Source organism: Plectropomus leopardus, chromosome 1 (genome assembly GCF_008729295.1).
Source record: "Plectropomus leopardus isolate mb chromosome 1, YSFRI_Pleo_2.0, whole genome shotgun sequence".
In the NCBI taxonomy this organism is placed as follows: Eukaryota; Metazoa; Chordata; class Actinopteri; order Perciformes; family Serranidae; genus Plectropomus; species Plectropomus leopardus.
In genome coordinates, this window is record NC_056463.1 from 23,974,249 (window position 1) to 23,996,169 (window position 21,921).

Below are 21,921 nucleotides of genomic sequence, written 5' to 3' on the forward strand. Positions count from 1 at the left end.
TCATTTAAGTAAATGGATATTTATCTACAGTGCATTGTGTTTTTCTTTTTACAACTGTTAATAAACAACAGTTGCATATATCCAAGAAAATATTAGACATTATAATGAGGATTTCTATATGTGTGCATTACGTCTTGCAATGTTTGTGAGTGATAAAGGACTCCAATGGCATATTTTGGCTCCAGTGGTGCATTAAACCTTTCATTTAAGGATTAGAATGAAAAAAATTGTTTGCATTAGGATTAGATATATACTTTTTTTTAAAAAACATCCCATAGTGCTGAAGAGGCAAAAAATAATGTTGTATTTTCATTTGTCAAGTGTCACCTCTCAAGAAAGAGTCAGAGACAAGGTCATTTGGGAGGCAGTGTGTGAAATGGTGCAAAACCGCATGGAAATCACAGATAATTAATCCAAATCAGTCATGCAGAACTAGTTCAGCTTAGAGCTGATAAATATACAGACTGCAGTCATTGGGTTCAAAGCTAACAATGGGACAGATTTAACGAGGAAAAGCATGAGTAAGACATAAAAACAGATGATCAGTCAAGCAGAATAACGAAAACACAGCAAGAGTGAGACGATAAGTGCTTCAAGAAAAGGTACGCTTATTCAAAACATAGTGTAGAATGCAGCTGCATTGGATTATAGGCGACTAACTTTTCTGTTTAATCTCTGTGTGTGATCATATACTGTTGAAAACTGAATACTGAAAAAAGCCATTTCTCTTCTATTCTGACCACAAAAATTTGCTAGTCATGTCAACTGCTGTCTGTTTTTTTTTTTTTTTTAGATTTTTGAACAGTTTTCTGCCATCAAACGCCATTGTAGCTGTTCTGAAAATCCCTCTTACATGATATCATGCTGACATTTGAGTGGATACGTGCAGGGGTAGGGAAAACACAACAGTACACCACAAATGGGAACACTAATTCTTGCCACATTTCAAAATAACTTTAACAATTTGAGGATAAAAGTGTGGTTTGATTTTGTTGCATGTGATTCTACACTAATGAGCACATTCAAAGATGTTCAAGCAAATGTGCTTAGATATGACAACACTACAGTGACGTTTTATATCATTTTGACAGAAAGTTAGTGGAGCTCTTGTTGAATACTTGCGGCGCTAGATGAACCTAATGCCACAAAGTTGTGATGCTCAGATAAGATGCACTGATTGACTAACATGTAAAACTTGCCACTTACATTGCATTGTGATAATCAGGATGAAAATAAATTAATTGCAAATAATATATTCTGACTTAATCGATGGCAATGCTAAAGTTTCACACATCAGTAAATCTAATTGACACAAACAAACAGACACAGATTAATACTGTAGATGAGCAGGGAGGTAGCACATACTGGTGTAGCTGATATTGAAGCCTTTTCCAGTATTAGAGTGATCCGATTGAAATTCCAGTCTCATGATGTGTCCATTCGAGGCGATCTGTGCTGGAACATCTTTTCCCGAGAACGTCCCAAATGTTGTTGGCTCAGACAGGCCTAAAATAGAAGAGAGTTTAAACAATCTTTTACAGACACATTTTAATGGTGCTTATCTAATTCTGTCTGAATAACATTAGGCCAAGGACATACTTGGAAAGTGAAGGACTCTGGTAAAAGGGAAAAACAAAGCACCCCCTGAGACCTCAAGAGATATATTGAATGCTATTAGAGCTAGGAAAAAAATTACTGTGAGGTGATTCAGTAATTCTTTAGACTCTTGTTAAAATTTACAAATTCTTATATGCTGTTTTGGTGTTATGCAGACAAATGTAACCAATGCACATATCCTACTCATATTATCCATTCCACAAATGACACTACCCCTCTCTTGCAATCACCTGAGAAAGTAGCTGTGTTGGTAGCACAATGACTAGCACTATTAGCCCATCACCTGCCTGTCAGTGGGATTAAAGAATTTAATGGAGTGGGGGGAAAAATATTCAATTCACTTCATTCAGTTCTCTAATACTGTCAGTACCAAATGGAGAAATAATCCATTACAAATCCTGAATTTAAAATCTTATTTAAGAAATGTAAACAAGTATTAGCAGCAAAATGTGCCTGAGAATGTTTCCTTTCAGAGTGACATATAAATGACACTGCATGTATTAAAATGTTGTAGCTGGTGGAGCCCAGTTTGACTACTTCATCACATGTTGGGAGCTGTAACAACAGCAGTGAGTTCCACTGTCAAAAACTTTGTCTCCCAGATTTTGTTGCTTTTCCTTTAGGCCACTAAAGGATAAATTGTTTTTCCACAGGCTTAGTCTTTATGTGACTATTATTGATGTTAAAATGCATCGCCAATGTGCTAAACAATGTTATCTCACAGTTTCTGGAAATATGGCATTTTGAAGATTCTGTAGAACAGTAATTTTTATCATTTCATGTTGCCTTTCTAATCTGCATTACCTTTCAGGTATCAACAGGAATAACCCAGTACCAAGTACTATAAAAACCTCTCCAGTCAAAAGATTCTTGTATACAATCCGTTTTGCACCCCTATCTAGAAAATACCACTATTTTCTAAAGTTTCACTCGCAAGTGATTACTACAAGCGTCGCAACTGAGGGATGTGATTGGCCCACTGCAGCAGTAGTTACAGCCCATACAGTTTGTGTTGTAGTGAATTTGAGGGCTGTGTATTTGAAGCAGCTGTTTGTTCATTTATTTAATAAATGTTTAAATAATTTGAAAACTTTCAAAATGTATTTGTGCAAAAATCATTTCTGGGGTTTGGTGGTGGCATTTTACGCAACTGAATGTTTCCTCTGACATGACAGATATCAAATGAAGTAAAAGAAAAAGGTATCTAATGAAGTATACTATTGGTATTTGTGTTACTTCAAGGGCACTGGTATTGGTATTAGTATTGATACTGGTCTCGTACTTTATAGAAAAATACCAAGCCCTAATCTGCATAGTAGCTATTAAATAAATAATGACAAAAAAGTTGCATAGAAGTACAGTCCTCCAAAGTGGGACACTCTTCCTTCCAACTCTGTATGGTGGTAGTGCACTGTTTTATCAAAATACACAAAGAAATGTAACAGTTTTTATGTATAAATGTGGTTGTGCATTACTGAAAGATTATTTCATTTTGGATTAAATTTATATTACATCATGACTCTTTAAACTAAAATTACATTTTTCATAATCCTGCTGATTCCTAACTCGAACTTTACCCCTAACTTAACATGCAAAATATACAACAGTGATCTGAAAAATACCGACCCCTGTTCAGTGCCGCATTGGTCCACACCTTTAGCCGTAATAACAGCTCCAACATGTCTCAGCAGTGACTCAGCAAGGGATCTGTCAGTATCTGACATTAAAGCAAACCAGGCAGACATCAGTGCTTCACACGACTGCCATAAGGCTGACGTGTAGATGCTCTTTTCTACAGATGCCACGTTTGAGTGAATCCCATAGAGACTGATATCGGGGGATTCTGGTGTCCAGATCATTAACGCTATTTCACCTGGATGTGTCTTGCATTGCTGGACAATTCTGTCACCATGGCAGGGAGCATTATCCTGTTCAAAGTACCCATCATCCCCTTGGGGGTACATGATTGCAATGAATGGTTGAACCAGACTGCTATGTTAAGGTATGCTCAGGCATTAAGGCATTGCTCTATAGCCATTAAAGGACCACTGTGTACCAATTGAATGGCCCGGAAACCATTACACCTCTCCCACTGGCCTGTACAGCTGTAACCATGCATCACCTCATTTCTGTCTGAGACATTTGTGTCACGGCATAGGACCATTTACTGCAACAAATGGCTACACACTTTTTTTTGGCAGAATACACTCTGCTCTTGAGGGTGCTCCCAAATGATCCAACCGTCAGCGACAGATTCAGTGGGGAGTGCAATAAAACCCTGAAGGGCTTCACAGAACAGAACCCAGCAGGCCCATATCAGTGAGATATGAAATGAAAATAATGCACAAGGAAACAAATGTCATCCAAAAATATGGTGATAAGACACTTGAACAGGAGGAGGCTGAGGTGGTTGATGGAGAAATCAATCGTTGCAGCCAGTAACAGCAGTTTGTAGAAGGTAGAAATAAACAGATTAACCACCAGCAGCAGTGCGATAATGATCAAGAGTAAGTGGGAGACATTGCGAGATTATAAAGGCGCCTGATTGTTTTGATTGAAAGCAATTGGAAATGTATTTTGAGCGTGATCGGTGCTTATAAATGTCAACTAATGCTGATGAGCTATTGGCATGCGCAACTTCAGTTCACTGCCAGAACTAACACAATGCTTGTTGTTGCTGATGGCCCACCAGGAGTGTGGCAGATTGATGCTGCAGCAGGAATTGTGATTCATCAGAAAACACCTGCAGTTATGCATGGATAGGAAAAGCAGCACTGGTGATTATTCATTATGGCCTTTGCCACCCAACATTGCCGGTGTTCATCCACTACTAGTGGCATCTATCCACATAAGCGAATGGTTTCATGTGGTATCTTGTGTTCTGGCCCGTTCATTGATGACCTTTGAGAATGCCACTCTCAAAAAGTCAAGCCCCTCTGTGATATTAGTGATGCTCAAACTAGCCTTCTGGCATCTGCAATCAGGACTTTTTCAAAGTATTAAATTCCATGTATGTGGATCCATTTACATGCAGAGCAAATGTGTGTATAAACTGATCTGATCAGGTCCAAAAAATGATAGCAGTTTGTGCCCAAGCCTCTTTAAAATCCTAAATTTCTGCTGTATAAAACATAATATATGTATGATATATTTTTTATATTAAAACATTTATTAAAAGCTATGGCTGATGTCTTTCCTCGCACAACTTCTTCTTCTTTTCCTTATTTCAGTAGTCTGTCGTCTCAAGCAAGACAGGTTTGTCAGAACGGGCTGCTCCCCTCGGTGTTTCTGGTGCGCTCAGCGACCCATGGCGATGCGGTGCGTAGATGATGATTCTGCTTTTTGCTGCATGTAATGCAAAGCTCTCCTAGACTGCCAACCACTTTGACTTGCAGCCCCCCTCCTTCTCTATTTTACCATCCCTCAAACGCGTGCGCTTTCTCGCCGCCAGTTCTCTACAATACTACTCTGTTGTTTCGTCACTTACTCTCTATCAGTCGCATTTCTCCCTGCTTTCTCTCTCTTTTTCACTTGATTCAGTCCAGTAAAACTCCTGCCATTACACATGAGAACTGCCAGTTTCATTAAAAAAAAATAAAACAAAACAAATAAAACAAAGACACCATTGAATTGGTGAGAACCCAACCTTAATCAAGCCCGCGAGCAAAAATAAAAAATTACAGCTCGACCTTGCCGAGACGAGATGGATCAGGTCGGGCCCAATCGGGCTCGTGTAGAGAATCAGAGCTCGAACATAAATGTGCTGTTGTAATGGCAAAGTAGGGCTAAAAGTAACAGATGGCAGGCTGACACTGATAACCACTTTGAGAAACTGGCAACCTATTCTTGGCCTTTGGTTGCCGTCAGTGGCAGCCACTTTTTAACATAGGGACAGCAAAACATACACCCAAAAAGGCTATGTTTTATATGTATATAAAAGTTAACTATGCAGGATTGTTGGTTACTGTTTGTAAATATGCTCGCCAGCGAAGGTGAAGGTAAAAGCCAGCCCCAGATTCACTCTTGTTTGGTTTTTATATGTATATATTTGCTTTTTTTTGCACCGTGTCACTTGGTTGCCTGCTTCTTATGATCTGGCACCTGGTTGCTTCCTTTTTATAAAGCCCTAACCCCACCTGAGTGCTGTGGGAGTACACACCCATAAACATCTGGAGCACAGAAAATAGGAAGAAAAAGGCAGAGGGCAGAGTCTCTGCAGAAAAATACACAAACACACACTTCTAGTGGGTCATAAGTGATACTTGAGAAACATAATTTCTGCATGAGTCTATACATTGTTTTTTTTAGGGAAAACCTCCATATTCTATCTCTAAATATTGCTGTCAGAGTCAGAACTACACCAGACAATGCTGCACACGACAAAGTTGTATGTGAATTGGTGCGTTTACGCACATGCACAAAGGCATCTATTGTTTTTTTTTTTAATATTGGAAATTGAGGTTGGACATGTTAACTGAAAACACTTAAGATTCAAATTTTGTGAAATATTAGATAAAATACAAAGTAAATAGCTAGTTCATTTACTGCATTAAAGTTTTTTTACATTCTTTGATGTCATGTTTTCATTATTAAGCAGACATTTAGTATCTTCACTACACATATTATAAGGTACCTAAAATAGCAACTATATTTTCTGTTTCAGCAACCAAAAGCTGATGCCTGGCCAGCCTGGCAACTACTTTTAAGTTAGTGTAGTGCCCTACAAAGTATAGGCGCACTTTTTCTCTCGGGTGAATATGATGTTTGATATCATATAGAGGAATCCTGAAAAAAAGTTATTATATGATATTCAATGTGAAAAAAATTTTAAGGGCATTTACACTATCAGTTCATATATTTTAAAATAATTTACACATCTTAAAATACTTAAAGATTATGGTATTGATAATGGTTGACGAGCAAGGCATTGATGCTGTGTCACATCATTCCTGAGCTTGAGAATCATTCCAATCATTTAAACATTACAGAGAGTGTGTGTCCTTACGATTGCATCGTTAAGGGAATACACTCTATCGAAAGTAATATTCAAAATCCTCTTATGAATCCAACTACAAAAGGTGCAATGAGAAGCAGGGTGAGTTGGGACAGAGAGACAGCTACACAGAAAGTTTTCTTTTTATTTCCTCCTTGACTTGGACTTTTGGATTCTTTGCACTTAGACTCAATTAAGCTACACAGCGAATGAGTTGCAAAGTGTCAGTCTCTTTGTTCTTCACCAACCCAAAAGCTCTTTCACTTATTCATTATTGCACTGATAGGCAAGAGACCAGGAGTGGAAAGAGAAGCAATGCGACAATAGCTGAAAGAGTGACAAGGTCCTACGTCGTCTTATCTAAGAGGAGAGATTTAGAGAAAAGCCTTTTGTGACAGTCTATCACTATGTTCTCTGATATTAGATGACAACAATGGCTGTCTGATTATGTTAACCATTCATATACTGATGAAAAGCGTACCTTGAAGATTTATTCATTTTCATCCTACTGTTTCCCAGCTCAGGAGATTTATTGGTTATTACTGTGGTTGCTCTGCTCACTTTTGCATGCAATTTGTTTGTATTTCAATGTTTTATTATCCAGGGATAAAAAAGAAGACAAAGTCATGAGTGTCAAGGTCATATAAACTCCTTGGTGAATGAAAAAGCCCTTGGGTTTCTCTGATGTGGAGAAACTTTTATCTTATTGCATTAGGATGCAGATTTATTTTCCTCCTGGACTAAAACATCTCTTTTTTTATGTATGCATTTTTAAAAGCAGAACAGCAGACTGGGGGTCACTGTATTGGCTGCATAACAGCAAAAATGTTGATCATAAGTATCCAAATGTTTTATACTTAAATGTGTTACATGAGGAGAGAATACAAAACAATGCCAATCAATCAGCAATGTGCATTATCAATGATGACTAAGGAACACTTGAAAAGGGATCTGGTTATTTTAATGGCTATATCTGCCTCTTAAAATAACTCTCAGTCCGACTTTTTTTCTTTTTTTTTTTTTATCAGTGATTCCAAATTAAAGTACCATTGCAGTGCCGAGCTATGTCACTTTTGAACCAAATTTCTCATCTGCCAGCCCGTTGAGTACTGAGGTATGCCGTTTAAGGTCAAGTTAAACTTTTTAAGACCAACAAGACCAACTAGTAGCAATTTAATAGGTGTCATATTAATGGGCAGTGTCCTTTTATGAAACACTTACATACCCGCATGATACGGCAAAACAAACTTCTGTGATACTTACTGTCATACTCTACTGTATAAATTAAATTCACTTGTGGATTTACCTTGACCTGTTCTTGACTTGTTAAAACCTTGACCTTAAAAGTTTACATGATTTTCGATACAACATTTCTTATGTCACTAAGCAGCGTGTACAGTTTCACCTACCTTATTTAAATCTGTCAGTAAAGTTTAAATCCAGAGGTTTTGCAGAAGAAAATCATGAAGGTTTCAAAATATTGATTAATTTCAAGAGGGCCTGTCGGTTAAGTTTTGTCCTAATTTTTGATGAAACGGTGTAGATGCCACGTGACAGCAGCAATCTATCACCAAGCGGAACAAACTCTAAGACTTTGAAGCAGCAATTTTAATTTTGGTTTGCCCAGTGCAACAGCACTAATTGCCCTGCAATTTCAAAACACTGCTCCAAAAAAACCCCATCTCTGCACGGGGACAGGTTTACAGCCAGCCGATTAAACACAAGTTCATCTTCAATGACCTGCCAGTCAAACGAGGGGTTTACTTGATTCAGTTTAAATCAATAACCTTTATTACAATGGGCAACAGTGATCTATTTGCTCTGTCTTCTGTGTGCAGAGGAAAAGTGTACAATAAAATAAAACATTACAACTATCCATTCAGTTTGCCAACTGGCCATTCATCAGCTAAATCCAATCAGAAATTCTTTTTATCTACTAATTATTGATTAAGTTGAGAAAGAGTGCCCCCCCAAAAATATTTTTTCATTTTTTCAGCTGTATAACATAGATGTGGTAGTTGGTAATGAGTTGGGTTCACAACTAAGTGGATGGGTTAATACCAATAAGGAAGAAGGTATACTCTGCCATATACCAGTGACTTCTTGGCTTATAGGTGGGTGCACTCTAAACAGCCAGAAAAAAAGGTGGGTATACCCTGAATACCTGTCTATACCCTCTACTATACCACTGTTTTATGTACATGCACATTCATATTTCAGCACAAATTTGCATGTGCATATCCTCAGCTGTCAATTTAGCAACTGAGTTTAAAAAATCAGGTGATATATTAAGATAAAATTACCTTCATCTTTGACCACCAACCAGTCAAACTGTGGCTCCAGGTCAAAGTCAGAGAAGAGGAGATGGATACGGCTGCCCGGTTCAGAGATAATCAACCACACACAGTTCAGGTTGTTTCCATACTCCTCTGGGTAGTTTGGGGACAATATAGTCCCTGATGGAGCCGTGAAGTTGAAGAAACACGAGACTACAAACAGGAAAGAACGAAGGAAGAAAGGCAGGGAGGAAAGAGGTTGAGATTAAAGGTTGTTGGGTAAAAGTGAAGCTGAAAGTCAAAGTAAAAGAGGACTAAGTAATAAAGAAAAAGAAAAAATAAGGCAAAATTAGAATTAATAACTAAAAGATCAAGATGTATATATGTATCAAACCATTAAAATGTAATGCTTCCAAGTCCTTTTCAAAATAGTTTTTAACCTATTTTAAAACAGATTTTTTAAAAGATTTATTTCTTATTCAAGCATTGCAGGTTGAGTAGTATGTATTCCCATACAGAGGCAGTTTTTATGTAGGACTTTGGTTATTAGAGGGAGTTAGGCTCATCTACACTTTACAATCAGGTGAGTGGAAATATACAGTAAAGAATTAAATTAAGTGATGGGTTTAAAGATTTGTAACATCAGACGTGAAGTTTAGCATAGAAAAGCTTGACTCATTTCCTTTTTTTAAAGTAAATGTTGGTTAAAGGTTTAAGACTACTCAAAGACTTTTAAGCCTGACATTTACAAAACCTTATATTAGACATAATAAAGGTCTAGTGATGAGGATTTAGTGGCATCTGGTGGTTACTTGCATAACTAAAACTTCTCCTTTGTGCCAGACGTGTAAGAGAACTATGGTGGCCAAAGTGAAAACACAAATGGTCCTATCTCGAGCCAGTGTTTGCTTTGTCTATATTGGGCTTCTGTAAAACAATATGGCAAACGCCGTGAAAGAGTACCTGCTTCGTATGTAGATATAAGCGGCTCATTCAAAGGTAATGAAAACACAATTCTTACTTTCAAGCGATTAGAAACCAATAAAAACATAGCTATGAATATCAAAAACCATTTCTACAAATAGATGCCCCTAAATCACACTGGACCTCTAAGAATTTTTTTAAGGACCTATACAGACACACAGATATCAATGTGTGGTATAAGCACACAAACATGTACTTACAGATACAACTGGGTTTATTGCCAGACCACTGATTATTGTGTTGGCATGTGATGGTCCTCTCTCCCACTAGTTCAAAAGCCGACTGGCAAAAGAAGGTCAACACATCACCATGCTGAAAGCGATCCCCACTACGGCGACCAAATGCCGGCACCCCAGGATCACCGCAGCCTCCCCGTTCGATTTCTGTAACACACGACACAGACAGCCATGTTTTTATGCTGATAATTAATGTCAACATGCGACACAGTGACATTCTGATAAGGGGTTGACCGTTTTTGCTCTTGAGTTGGGGTTAAATGCTAATAACATGCATACATCGATTTTTAGATAGTCGTTGAGTCAAATCTGATCATTCTGTCTGTGGTGTTTGTAGTGATGCAGCTTCCAAATCTTCCACACACATATTACTGGCTGCCAAATTTGTCAGTTCACATCTTTGTCACTAAACTCTGACTTTTTACAACCTTTTTCAGACTTTGGTTAAAGTTAATTGATGAGGGAGTATCTGTGCAGCCTATGAATAGACCATGCTGTCTGAACACAAAGGCAATACTTAATATGTCTTTGGAAGACAACAGGTCAACAGGTTGAATTATGATAAGAACTGGCGAGTCTTAGATGAAAGAATAGCTGCAACATTAATACAGCTGTATGCAACAGCAAGATAAATACGAACATGCCAAGCATCTATTATTTAACATTGCTGTGTTAAGAAATACAGCCCATGAGAAATTAATTGTAGTGTTTTCACAGCTAATTGTCATCAGTGTAATTATAGTGTTATTAAGCTTTAATTGTGAAAAGCAAAACAAATACTGGAGGCTCACAGGTAGATGCAAACACACACTGATCCATGCGTGCGCTTGTTAAGAAACCAGCAGGAGGTAGAAACTGAAGAGAGCAACACTGATGTTTGTAACATTGTGTCATGACTGCTTTCCATACACACATTTACAGACACATGAATTGTTTCCCTCCTCATTTCTTTATCTTTATCTCTCTGTTTCTGCCTGTCCTCCTTTCAAATTGCCCCTGTCTTTCTTTCCCACTGTGCTCAATTTTCTTCTTATCGCTCCCGCACTCTCAATCTGATTCAATACACTGTGCTTTATTGGCATGAGTGTCACATTAGCGGTACTGCCGAACTGGCCTGCAATCATATTCCATTCATTCTGTAACTTTTTTTAATCCCTTCTTCCCTTAATGGCAGTGTGGTTTTATCCACTGCTCTTCCCTCTCTCCCCTCCTTTAAAATTTGACATTCTACCAGACGTCTGTCATTTTGTAACACATGCTCCACCATGCTCCTGGATTCGCTTTGGGCAAATACATCTCAAGGTGAGCAATGTGTGTGTGTTCTACACGTTTACTATCTGTTGGGATGTAAGTACACCCACAAGAACAGAATACTCAAAGAAGTGGCAGTTGTGTGTGTGTGTGTGTGTGTGTGTGGCCCAGAGCTAGCTGTCACACAGTTGACGAGTGTCAGGATGGATATCAACGATCTTGAGCCCCTGGTAAGTCTGTCATTATGGTGGTAACTGCCTCTCTCACTCACTTTTTTTTTGTCTTTTTTAGTTTGTTCCCTTCTTTCTTCTTTTCTCTTTTTTTTTTTTTTTTTTAACTTTCCTTTCTTGCAAAGTTTTAAGAATTTTGCTGAGGCACACAACATAGATTTACAGCTCAATACCACATTTTATGCTTCTGTTTCTTTTCCTTTCCAAAAGTCATATATTATACAAAGTAATCTACATAATTGAGAATACAAAATAAAACAAAAACATGGAGGATAAATGTATTCAAATGTTATAAAGCAAAAGGAAGAAAACAATACACTGATGGATACTTTAGGGACCTTTCAGGTAATTTTGTGTGTTTTAGCCCATTTACGACAAACATAAACTGCGCATTACTGCCAACCATTTTCCGAGGCGCGCGCACACACAAACACACACACACACACACACACACACACACACACATAAAGGTTTAGATGTATTTCAATACATTCCAGCCACATTTGGTTTCAGTTCATGCCAGCACGGTACAGAAATCATCTTGCAGAGAACGGAAACTGCTTCATGTAAGTAATCAATCACAAAGAACAATTTACAGCCTGAAGTTTTTATTATGAAGTTATGCAGGAAGTACAAAGAAAACTCTTTGTTGGTTTATCCAACTGCTTTTGCAAAACTTGAGTGTAAGCTGTCAAACTGCAATCATTGCACTGCAAACAACTATTGTTTATAGTTTGCATTTTGAGGTTGATTTTTGCCAGTCAAAATAAAGGTTTCAATCTGCAGGAATGCAACAAGGACTGTATACAGATGCACATTTTATAGAGTAACAATCACACTGATACTTCTGATTCTATGGAAGAGTCTCTGAGACATTCAATGCAAATTTTTTTAGTCCTTGGATGAGTTTAAAAAAACTGTATTATTTACATTGTTACTCTTTTCGCAGCCAATTGCCATCAGCCTGAAAAATTGGCTGCAGCATTTCACTGAAAGCTTCAATTATCATAATGGGCTGTGTGTGTTTGATATTTACTCACTCTCTCGCAAACACACAAACACACACAAAACACACATAGCGGCAGTGATTGACAAGTATAACATGACAGCATTCAAAAGCAAGACAGCGCTACACACACACACGCACACGCACAAATGCGCACACACACACACACACACACACACACACACACACACACACACACACACACACAAGTGTTGGATTTTTCCGTGGGGCTAAAAAACCTAAGGGCTCTCAGGGGGTTACACTAATCAAAGTGTGTAACATGGTGACATTATATGATTTGACAGCATCACATATATACATGCAAGGACACGCACACTAAACACAACACAGGCTGCTGGCGCTTCAGCTATCCTGGGGAAAACTAAAACAAGATCATCTAGAGGTTATCAAGTATCATTTGTTTGTTAGTTTCTTATTTTCTTTCTTTCTTAGTTCCACATTGTTGTATGTGTCTTTATCTTGAAATGTTTATCAGACTACTAAGCTAGGCCACCTACTGTAAGTGTTTTTGACCGCTGAGCCAAGCTGTAAAAAGGAAAAAGCTTCTTACTACTGTTAGGGCAAATGTTAAACACACAAAAACAAGGTCAGCATCATCTTAGCCTCTTGTTGATCCAAGGAAACTCTGAAACATGATGTTAAACATCACCTTCTTACAGTTACAGCTGCATGTAGTTTGTGCAGCTACACTGTGCTGATTCCCTTGAACAGCAACTGACCCTGGACAACACTGTCAGCAACATCACTGAATCAAACAGCTGAGCAGAACCGAGAGCACAACCCTCATCCCTCTCACGCACTCCTTCTCTCTCACACTCCCTCGATCTCTCTGATACAGTTTATTTCTCCTCACTCAATTTGTCATTTTGTCTCCTTCTGTCCCACTCTGTCAATTTCTTGTTGTCCCTCTTCCTCTGTCTCCACGTTTATCAAATTACCCCTCTCTCTCTACCTGTCCAACTCATTGTCTCAAGTGAATTCAATTTAGTTCAGTTCCATTTAAAGAGCTGCATTGGCATGGTGTGATGCAGTAATCAAATATATAAATGTAATAAATGGATTGTTCTAAATAATAAGTATTTAGAGGGACATCTATATCATCCCCTCTCACCTTCACTCACTGTGACTGTCACCATCTTTATCTCTCCAGCTTTGGTATAATATGAAAAATAACCAAGCAAAACAATCAGATGATTGACTCATAATTCATTTATTACCTTCTTGTACTGCACAATCGCACACACACTCATATGTATACACAAGGACAGACAACAGCAGTTGTGTTCACTATTGAATCTGCGCATCAGCAACACCATGACTTTCACACTCCATTATGTGAGCATATATCATTGTTTGTGTGCGTGTGTGTGTGTTTCAGAGACAGACAAAGAAAAGTGTGTTGTATTTAAAGTTGCTGCATACCTTCATAGACTGCCTTGAACCCAGCTGAGCCGATCGTATCGTCTGACTGCAGGTGTAGCCACATCTGATTGGATAAGCTAACGATGAGGTCAGGGACACTGGAGCCAGTAAGTCTGCAAACACACACACAAACACACAAACACACACACACACACACACACACACACACACAAATGCATCCACACAAACTGTTAATAGGCACTATAGATTTACTACTGGACCTTCTAATTTTGACTTTAAAATAGACTTTAATTATCTACAAATGTAAAATGACATATTAAAAATGCTGTTTGTAACTGCAGAAAGATAGCTGATTGTTGAGTCTCATTCCCAGGCCAACGCTTTGATTTGGTGATTTGGTCTGACAACCAACCCTAACAGCTGATATTTGTCAACCTGGGAATGAGACTCAACAATCAGCTATCTTTCTGCAGAGTTACATACAGCACCTTCAGTGCTTGGATGAACTTATCTATGAGTGGTGAACATCACTGTCTATGTACTCTGTCAAAAAGTCTGTATTCTTTTTGCTCCTCGTGTAGTTTATTGTACAACAATTCCATCTAAACATTGTAAGTTTTCAACGCAGTCCAATACTTAGAATTCATACCTGCACCATAGCATCCATGTGTCTCCAATTATTCCTCTGAATGCCAGAATTAAGTTGTTCTACAGTGTTGCAAGTCAGGATTACTGTATTAAAGGCCAGAACACATAAGTGATGCTTACACATAGAGAACTCTCCGGGTATCTCCTATCTTGCCTCCATCTCCCACAGTTAGTGTGTCATATCCTCTTTCCAGGTCAAACTCTTCAAATGACAGCTTTATCACCTAAAAAACAAACATAGTAACAGTTACAAACACAAACAACGTGGAAAGGATAATACAGACAAAGCAAAAACAAAGACAAACAACCAGTGAGAGATTGATTATCAATTCCTACAGGGATGGTCTCTCAGGGATCTTTTTCACCCTTCCAATTTTAGCTATAGAAACTGATGATTATATAGCTGGGGAAATGTAAAAGACTAGTACTGAAATGTGGATTCTGGTAAACAAACTACTGCCCCTTAGGCAATGAAAGAGCTATATGATGCAAGGAGCAGCATGTTAATACTAATAAATTAATCATAGCATTTTGCAAACAAAACATATCATATCAAACATATCATTATCAAAGATTGGCAGCCTCTGCCAACCTCATGACCTGACGACTCCTTTAATTAAATCTGACTTCATATCATGAAGATTTAATTACAGCAAAGAGGAAAATGATTTTAGAGCAGAAAATACGAGGCAGGCTTCTATTATTCCTGTCTAAACGGTCCTAAAGTTTTTAATTTGTTCACAATTACCTTTATGAGTGAAACAATGCTGCACTAACATACTCTCTGGAGCACTATATTCTACGGTACTTATAGGGTGTTCAACGTGCATTTGCAAAAACAACATACAAAATATATCGAGATCTAATGGAACTGATAGGGTCATCAAACCAAGCAATTTCATGGGGGACCCCAGATATGCTACAATGTGAAATGAACCATACAGTGGGGAATTCACAAAAAAAAAACACATTTCATCCTAAAAAGAATGATTAAAAAGCTAAACCGTTGATGGAGGAGGATGAAGCCATGTTTTTGTTGTCGTAGGAGGCAACAAATGTGGGAGGAAATATTCTGTTCTAAAATGTGCAAGTACTAATGATTAAACCAGAATGAGCGAGAGAGAGGGACAACCAACCAGTGTTTTTGGCCGTGACCATCATCTTATTTAATTAAAGCTGCTATGCCAAAGGTATAACAATTAATATGACAGTGACATATTGGTATTTGAAAAATAATCCATCTTTAATGAATGAGAACTGAGAGAAAGAACAAAACTCTGAAACTGAGGGGACCCTTGCTGTTATTTGGCAGCGTCCTCTTCAACATTCAAAGTTACACAAATCACTTCTGGGAGCTTCGCTCGCTGCACCCTGATAACACACCATTCTGCTGTTGAACACTGAGAAATTGGGTGTTTAATGCCTTACTCGCAGGCACGTCCGTGGCTGTAGTTGCATGCATACAGCACTGGGTCATCAATCTACTCCACGCTCTAAAATGCCGTAATGCTGGTATTTTATTATTTGCTGCTTGTCCATTATTTATTAGCTGTAGATCATTTCCCTGACAGAGTGGAAGATGGCAGATTTCCTCTGTGTTCAGAAAACCTCAAAGAGAAAAGAGCTGGTCTCAATCACTGACTTTCTGGTTTAATAGAGGACTAATATGAACCATGAACATGTAATGTTGTGGCGGAGAATCAATCACTTAGGAAATCACACTACAGTGAGGAAAAACCTTACAGCAGGTGATTAGGATGTAAAAACCATTTCAACATGCCGGAATCATCAATGCATAGCTGAGCCTTTGGCCGTGCTTTGTCAAAATAAAAATGGCTAGCAAAAAAATGTAAAACGATATGGAATCATCTGAGGGATTAACTGCCATCATGACAGGAATAGCAAAGAAGCCGCAGATAACTGTATAAATCTGTATTCATACACATGTTTGAGTGCATCCATATGCCAAACACAGTCAGTGCAAACTGATATGCAAACAGGCTAATATTTAAAAGAAAAAAAAAACAGTTTATTTTTGACATCAGCAACTTACATTCAAGATGCAGCTTAATAAATATGAGACTCATACTTGCAGAAAGCTATCTTATTATACACTGAATGTTGCAGCCTCTGGCAATGTTAAGTCAACAAGCCAACATGGCTTGAAGTAATAGGAGAAAGATGCAAAACAGCATTGTGAGGTATTAACTGCTGGCTAACAACAAATCACACAGAGCAATAATAAACCATTGTATTTTATTTGTTGATTTAAAAAAAAATGACATATTCCCCTCTCTAAAATGTGAAGGTCCAAAAGAACCCAAGGATTTATGTAGATTTTTTTAAAGATACATCATCGTCACTGTCAAAATCTTCAGATGTTTGTTTTATTCTTTTAAGGACACGATATTTAATCCTTCAACAGCAGTGCTGATCACTTCAAATACCAGGTATTAAGGGGGATAAAGAAACCATTTTTGGTTGTCAAACATAAACTTTTAGTTTGATAACTGTTTCAACAGACATGTAAAGACTGCCAATCAGCTGCCACACCTGCATGTTTTATTTCTGCCACAGCATACACATCATTTTGTAAATTGTTTGACATGTGCCTCCTTGCCCTAAAAAGATCAGTGCCCAAAAGGGACAAATGTATATTTTATAAAGCTGTACACATAATGACATTTTGTAGGCTAGTGAGCTCATCAGAGAGTCAGTTATAGCACAATAAACAAAAAATATATATATAAAAAAATATATTAAATAATAAATGCTGTTGAAGGAAATGTTTTTATTGGGCTGGGGAGGCACATGTGCCAAAAAAAATCAACGCCTATGTGTTCAATACCACTGCTATCACAAAACTGTCCATCCTCAGCTTGTAAGCCGCAGTCACCAGCATACGCTGTCGCATAGCTGTCAGTCAAAGAAATGTACCCAAAGGCCTGGAGGTTTCAGGAACTTTTTTTTTTCTTTTCCTTTGAATCATTAAAAATATTAACAATATATCTGAAAATCTTAACTGCAAAAAGGAATGACAATTTGTGATTTAATTGTGACTTTCAATCCCAACACGTGGAACACAAAAATCAAACCAAGAACAGTAACAATCAGATGGTGTTGATACGGCTGTGTGTTTGTCGGAAAAGTGGAGGTTGTTGTTAAGACTGTACAACAGCAGCAGCAGCAGCAGCAGCAGCAGCAGCGTGTGGTCATAAAGAAAGGTAGTGAAGCAGAACACAGACCGAATCTGATCTGTGCATTTTTGCCAGTGAGTGAATATGTGTAAGTGTGTTTAGGAGGTGGTTTTCTCAGGTATGTCTGTCTCTGCAGAATGATGTCCAGGCACGCCTGTTTCATTTTATGTGTGAGCGCTGCTTGGCTGAGTTTCAGTGTCTACATGTTTCTGTCCATATTTATACGTTGGTGTGTATCTTTGTGTCCAGACAGTGAATGCATATTGCACAGTAACAAGAGACTTAAAGAGAGGAACTGATCACACTAAGGTCATTAGCAGGAAGCTCAGTGCTGTTCAATAGATCCAAATAGGCCCATTTAGAGAGACATTAAGGGCTGCAACTCCAAACTACATTAGATTAGCTTCTTTACTTTCTGAAGCTACAAAGAAACAAGGAAAGAAAGGGAGAGAGCAACAGAGACAGAAAAAAAACAGGATAGCTCAGTGTCACCTTAACAAATCCCCAACTGAAACAGTGTTGACAGTAAACACAAGATTTGCCTTTAGTTTGATGACTGCAGCTCTGTATGTTGTCTTCTGATTCCATCACATTATTGAGTTCCTGCAGTACTTTCTGGCATTTCGAGAGAGAGTTTCCCATGTTCAAATTTGGACCATACAGAACAAGCAGTGTCTCTGTTTGAAGGTAGATGCTCTTTGAAAGGATAAGTGAGGTGTTATCACTTTGAGGTCATTAGCAAGCAGCTGAGCAGCTAGGAGCAGCTCAATAGGCCATTTAAAAATTGTTAAGACCACTGTGCAGTCCAGACCTACAGTGAAACGCATTCAGTGAGTCAGCCAGTAAAGCTGTAGTACCGTGAATTTTAGGGTCTCCTCAGGGCATGCTCACAGCTAGGGAGAAACTAGCGGCAATCTTTCTCCTACTCGGATCCTGAATTCGCAACAGATATGCATTTGCCACTCAAGTCAAATTATCAGAGAAGTACTTTTGCTAGTCAGAATCAGTCAGCCGAGCCTTATAAACATTACGCACAGTGTGCACTGTACCTATTCAGTTTATCTACAGCACAGTAATAATGGGTTGCATGCTTACCCTCAGATACCCCCTCTATCGCCCCAGAAAGAAAATCTTGAAACAGGAAAGCCATACTACGCCTGGTGATCTTGCCCTCACTGTTGTGACCTTACGTCAGAGTAGTGTAAGAGAACACACAGCTGTAATTGGGTGGACTACTTCTTGAATTCCCTTGTCGGGCAGAGGCTGCAGCAGTGCTGAGTCACTGCTGAGCAGAAACAGTGAGGAGAAATGACATCACATATCTATCTATGTATCTATCTACAGATCTATCTACAGATCTATCTGTCTATCTCTCTATCTATCTATCTATCTATCTATCATGTTTTCAAAACAATAATGGAGGAATTTCATCTCGACTTTACGACAGCCTCAGCCACAGACAGGCTGATAAGGGTTCTTCACCTGCTCAAGGGCACTCCAGATGGTCATATGCTTCTCTATGTGGTTATATACACTTGGGTCCTCTGGTCAGAGGGTGGCCTCCCTATCATACTTACTATGCTGTTGTGCAGTGTTAGGTTCCCCTTAAAAATAAGATTTGATTTAGACCCTGTTAAAATGTCAACACTCTGCACACGTCTAATGAATTACGTTCAGTCAGCCGAGGTGACCCCTGCCAAGGATAGTGCACATGGGTATAGGTTTCATTTCAATCTTGGTAGCAGCAATGCGAGTCCTTATTACTATCACACCCAACTAAACTACAAAAAACAGGCTGTTTTCCTCACATCAAACTGTGATTTTCAATAGAACACAAAGCAGTTGATATTTTCACTCTTGATTTGATCGACCTCTCAACTGACCCACTGTAAATGAAGTAATTATTGCAAAACCAAAATTTCTCTTTAATAAAGTTGCAAGTGCATGACTGAATGCTGTGTTTGAACACTATTTTCCAACAAAGTAGCACATTTACAAACTGACTCACTTGAATCAGAGGCTGGCAATAATGGTGCACTGTAAGTATGTTTGTGTGGAGGAGGAATACAATTCAATTCGTTCATCAGACAGGCCCAAACTTCTGAGCCCAGAAGTGAAATCAAAATGGAAAATACAACATTTTGAAGCCAGACAGCACATTTTTACAAGCTGGCACCCCCAACTGACATGAAAGGTAATGTAATTTAAACACTGAAGTACCCAGAACTTACATGACGTAACATCAGTAAACCACACAGCACTGATGATTACAAACTTGGATGGCTGAACACCAAAAATCCTAGACTGGGAAGAAAGACAAAACCATGTTCTTCCACTTGATAAAAACTCTTGTTCAGAGTTCAAATACTTTTTCGTTGGTAACATTTCAAAACTTTTCCATGACTTTTCAACAACCCCCATAAAGAGCATGGGGAGAAAATGAAGAAACATAAATGATTGTAAACAAAATGTCACGCCTCACTGTATATTAATGCTACATAATATCAACAGCAAAAGAAGATAAGTTTTCCGTTATGTTACATTACATGGAAGGCTGTCCACGGATGATTACTGTAACAATTAATCTCATTACACACAACAAAATTTCCAAAGCCTGGAAAATGAGATTATGAAATTACAGGGTTGTTCCAGGTTTTCCATGACCATGGGAAACCTGATTGTTTCATTAATTGCGTCACTTCCTGATCACATGGATAGTGTCATTCTAATCACCAAAACCCAATAATACCACAATGTCAGTGATATGTGGGGTCTTAACAGAGGTGGGTTCAGGGTTGACAAACTCTATTCTGCTGCAGGCCCATTGGGACTTAGGCTTAAGTGAGGTGAATTTTTACATAAATATTGTGCCCACTGAAGCTTTAATGCTTTTCTACTACCCTGAGTCAAAAATAAACTGTCGAGAAAAAGATTAAACTATGTACTGAGGTGACCCCTTGTCAGAAGTAGTGCAGAGAGGGAACAGGCTGTCCTGAAAGCAGAGTGTACGAGTATTCCCCTGCTGAGATTGTGTAGCTATGTTGAGTCATTGGTGAGCTGCCACAATAGCAGTTCGGGGCCTTTTTTTCCAATAGATTACTTTTAGCCTTTCAGCCAAATAAACAAGTATAGAATAACCTGGAACCCTGCTCGAGGATACAAACCACAGCACACGGCTCATGCCTGGGAAAGATGCTTTCCAAAAAAAGTAATCGGCTACAAAAAACATCTGCCTGTAATCAATCATTTATCAGGTTACTCTTATTATCAAATATAATATTTTTAATTCTATAGCCTTAACTTCCAGAGGCATTTCATTGACACTCTAATCAGAACTTTAGAAGCACTTTCACTGCTCATTGCAGCTCAAGAGAGCATTATAAATCATCTTTACAGTGCGCTGCGTCTTGCAACTACAGTGAATTTTATGATGGATACACACTGTGCAGTTGGGCAATGAGGGACAAACACAGCATGAGGACGCATACAAAACCACTGCTTGTGGATTCGCATTCAAACAATTCATTTAGATCAGCAGAGTAGAGCCTCTTCAGCCCTGTTAACCAGCACAAAGAGCTAACTGCAGCTGGATGTACATAGAGGTCTAAGTCCAATGCCACAGCCCCATACAGTCCACTAGGCAAGAGCTAATAGACCGTTATTCCTTAAGTAATACGATAAATGACTCACTGTGTGAATTTGCCTCTCTGCATGTAAAGGCCTTAAGCATTCATTCACGGCTTTTCTTAACTTTTACTCTCTTGCTTTGTCTCAAGGGTCAGGGCCCTTTTCCGCTACGCACTGACCAGAGGGCAGAGAGCGACCTAGACAGATGGCCATGCAATCACAGGGCTAACACAGATATACAATCACCCTTTAACAGTCTTCCTGACCTGCTTGTCTTAGGACTTTGTGAGGAAAAAGAAAAAATGGTGGAAATGACTGAATTACTTGAGATCTGGCGACAAGAGATTAATTTCTTCAAAGTTTTAACAGGGTCATTGCATCTGTGCTATTAAAAAAAATAAATTAGTTACACAGTAGACGGTTGAGTATTTGTGGTGGTCACTGCATTTAGG

At 38.5% G+C, this 21,921-nt stretch overlaps 1 protein-coding gene across 1 annotated transcript in view; it reads right to left on the reverse strand.

Annotated features, from left to right (window-relative positions):
- LOC121944114 (CUB and sushi domain-containing protein 1-like) overlaps nt 1-21,921 on the reverse strand; it is a 453,543-nt gene that overhangs the window by 159,138 nt on the left and 272,484 nt on the right. Inside the window, exons 11-15 of the mRNA XM_042487796.1 lie at nt 14,766-14,869; nt 14,037-14,149; nt 10,071-10,253; nt 8,914-9,099; nt 1,366-1,506 (exon numbers count right to left, since the gene is read on the reverse strand). Coding sequence (XP_042343730.1) covers nt 1,366-1,506; nt 8,914-9,099; nt 10,071-10,253; nt 14,037-14,149; nt 14,766-14,869 — 727 coding nt within the window. The remainder of the gene's footprint in view (nt 1-1,365; nt 1,507-8,913; nt 9,100-10,070; nt 10,254-14,036; nt 14,150-14,765; nt 14,870-21,921) is intronic.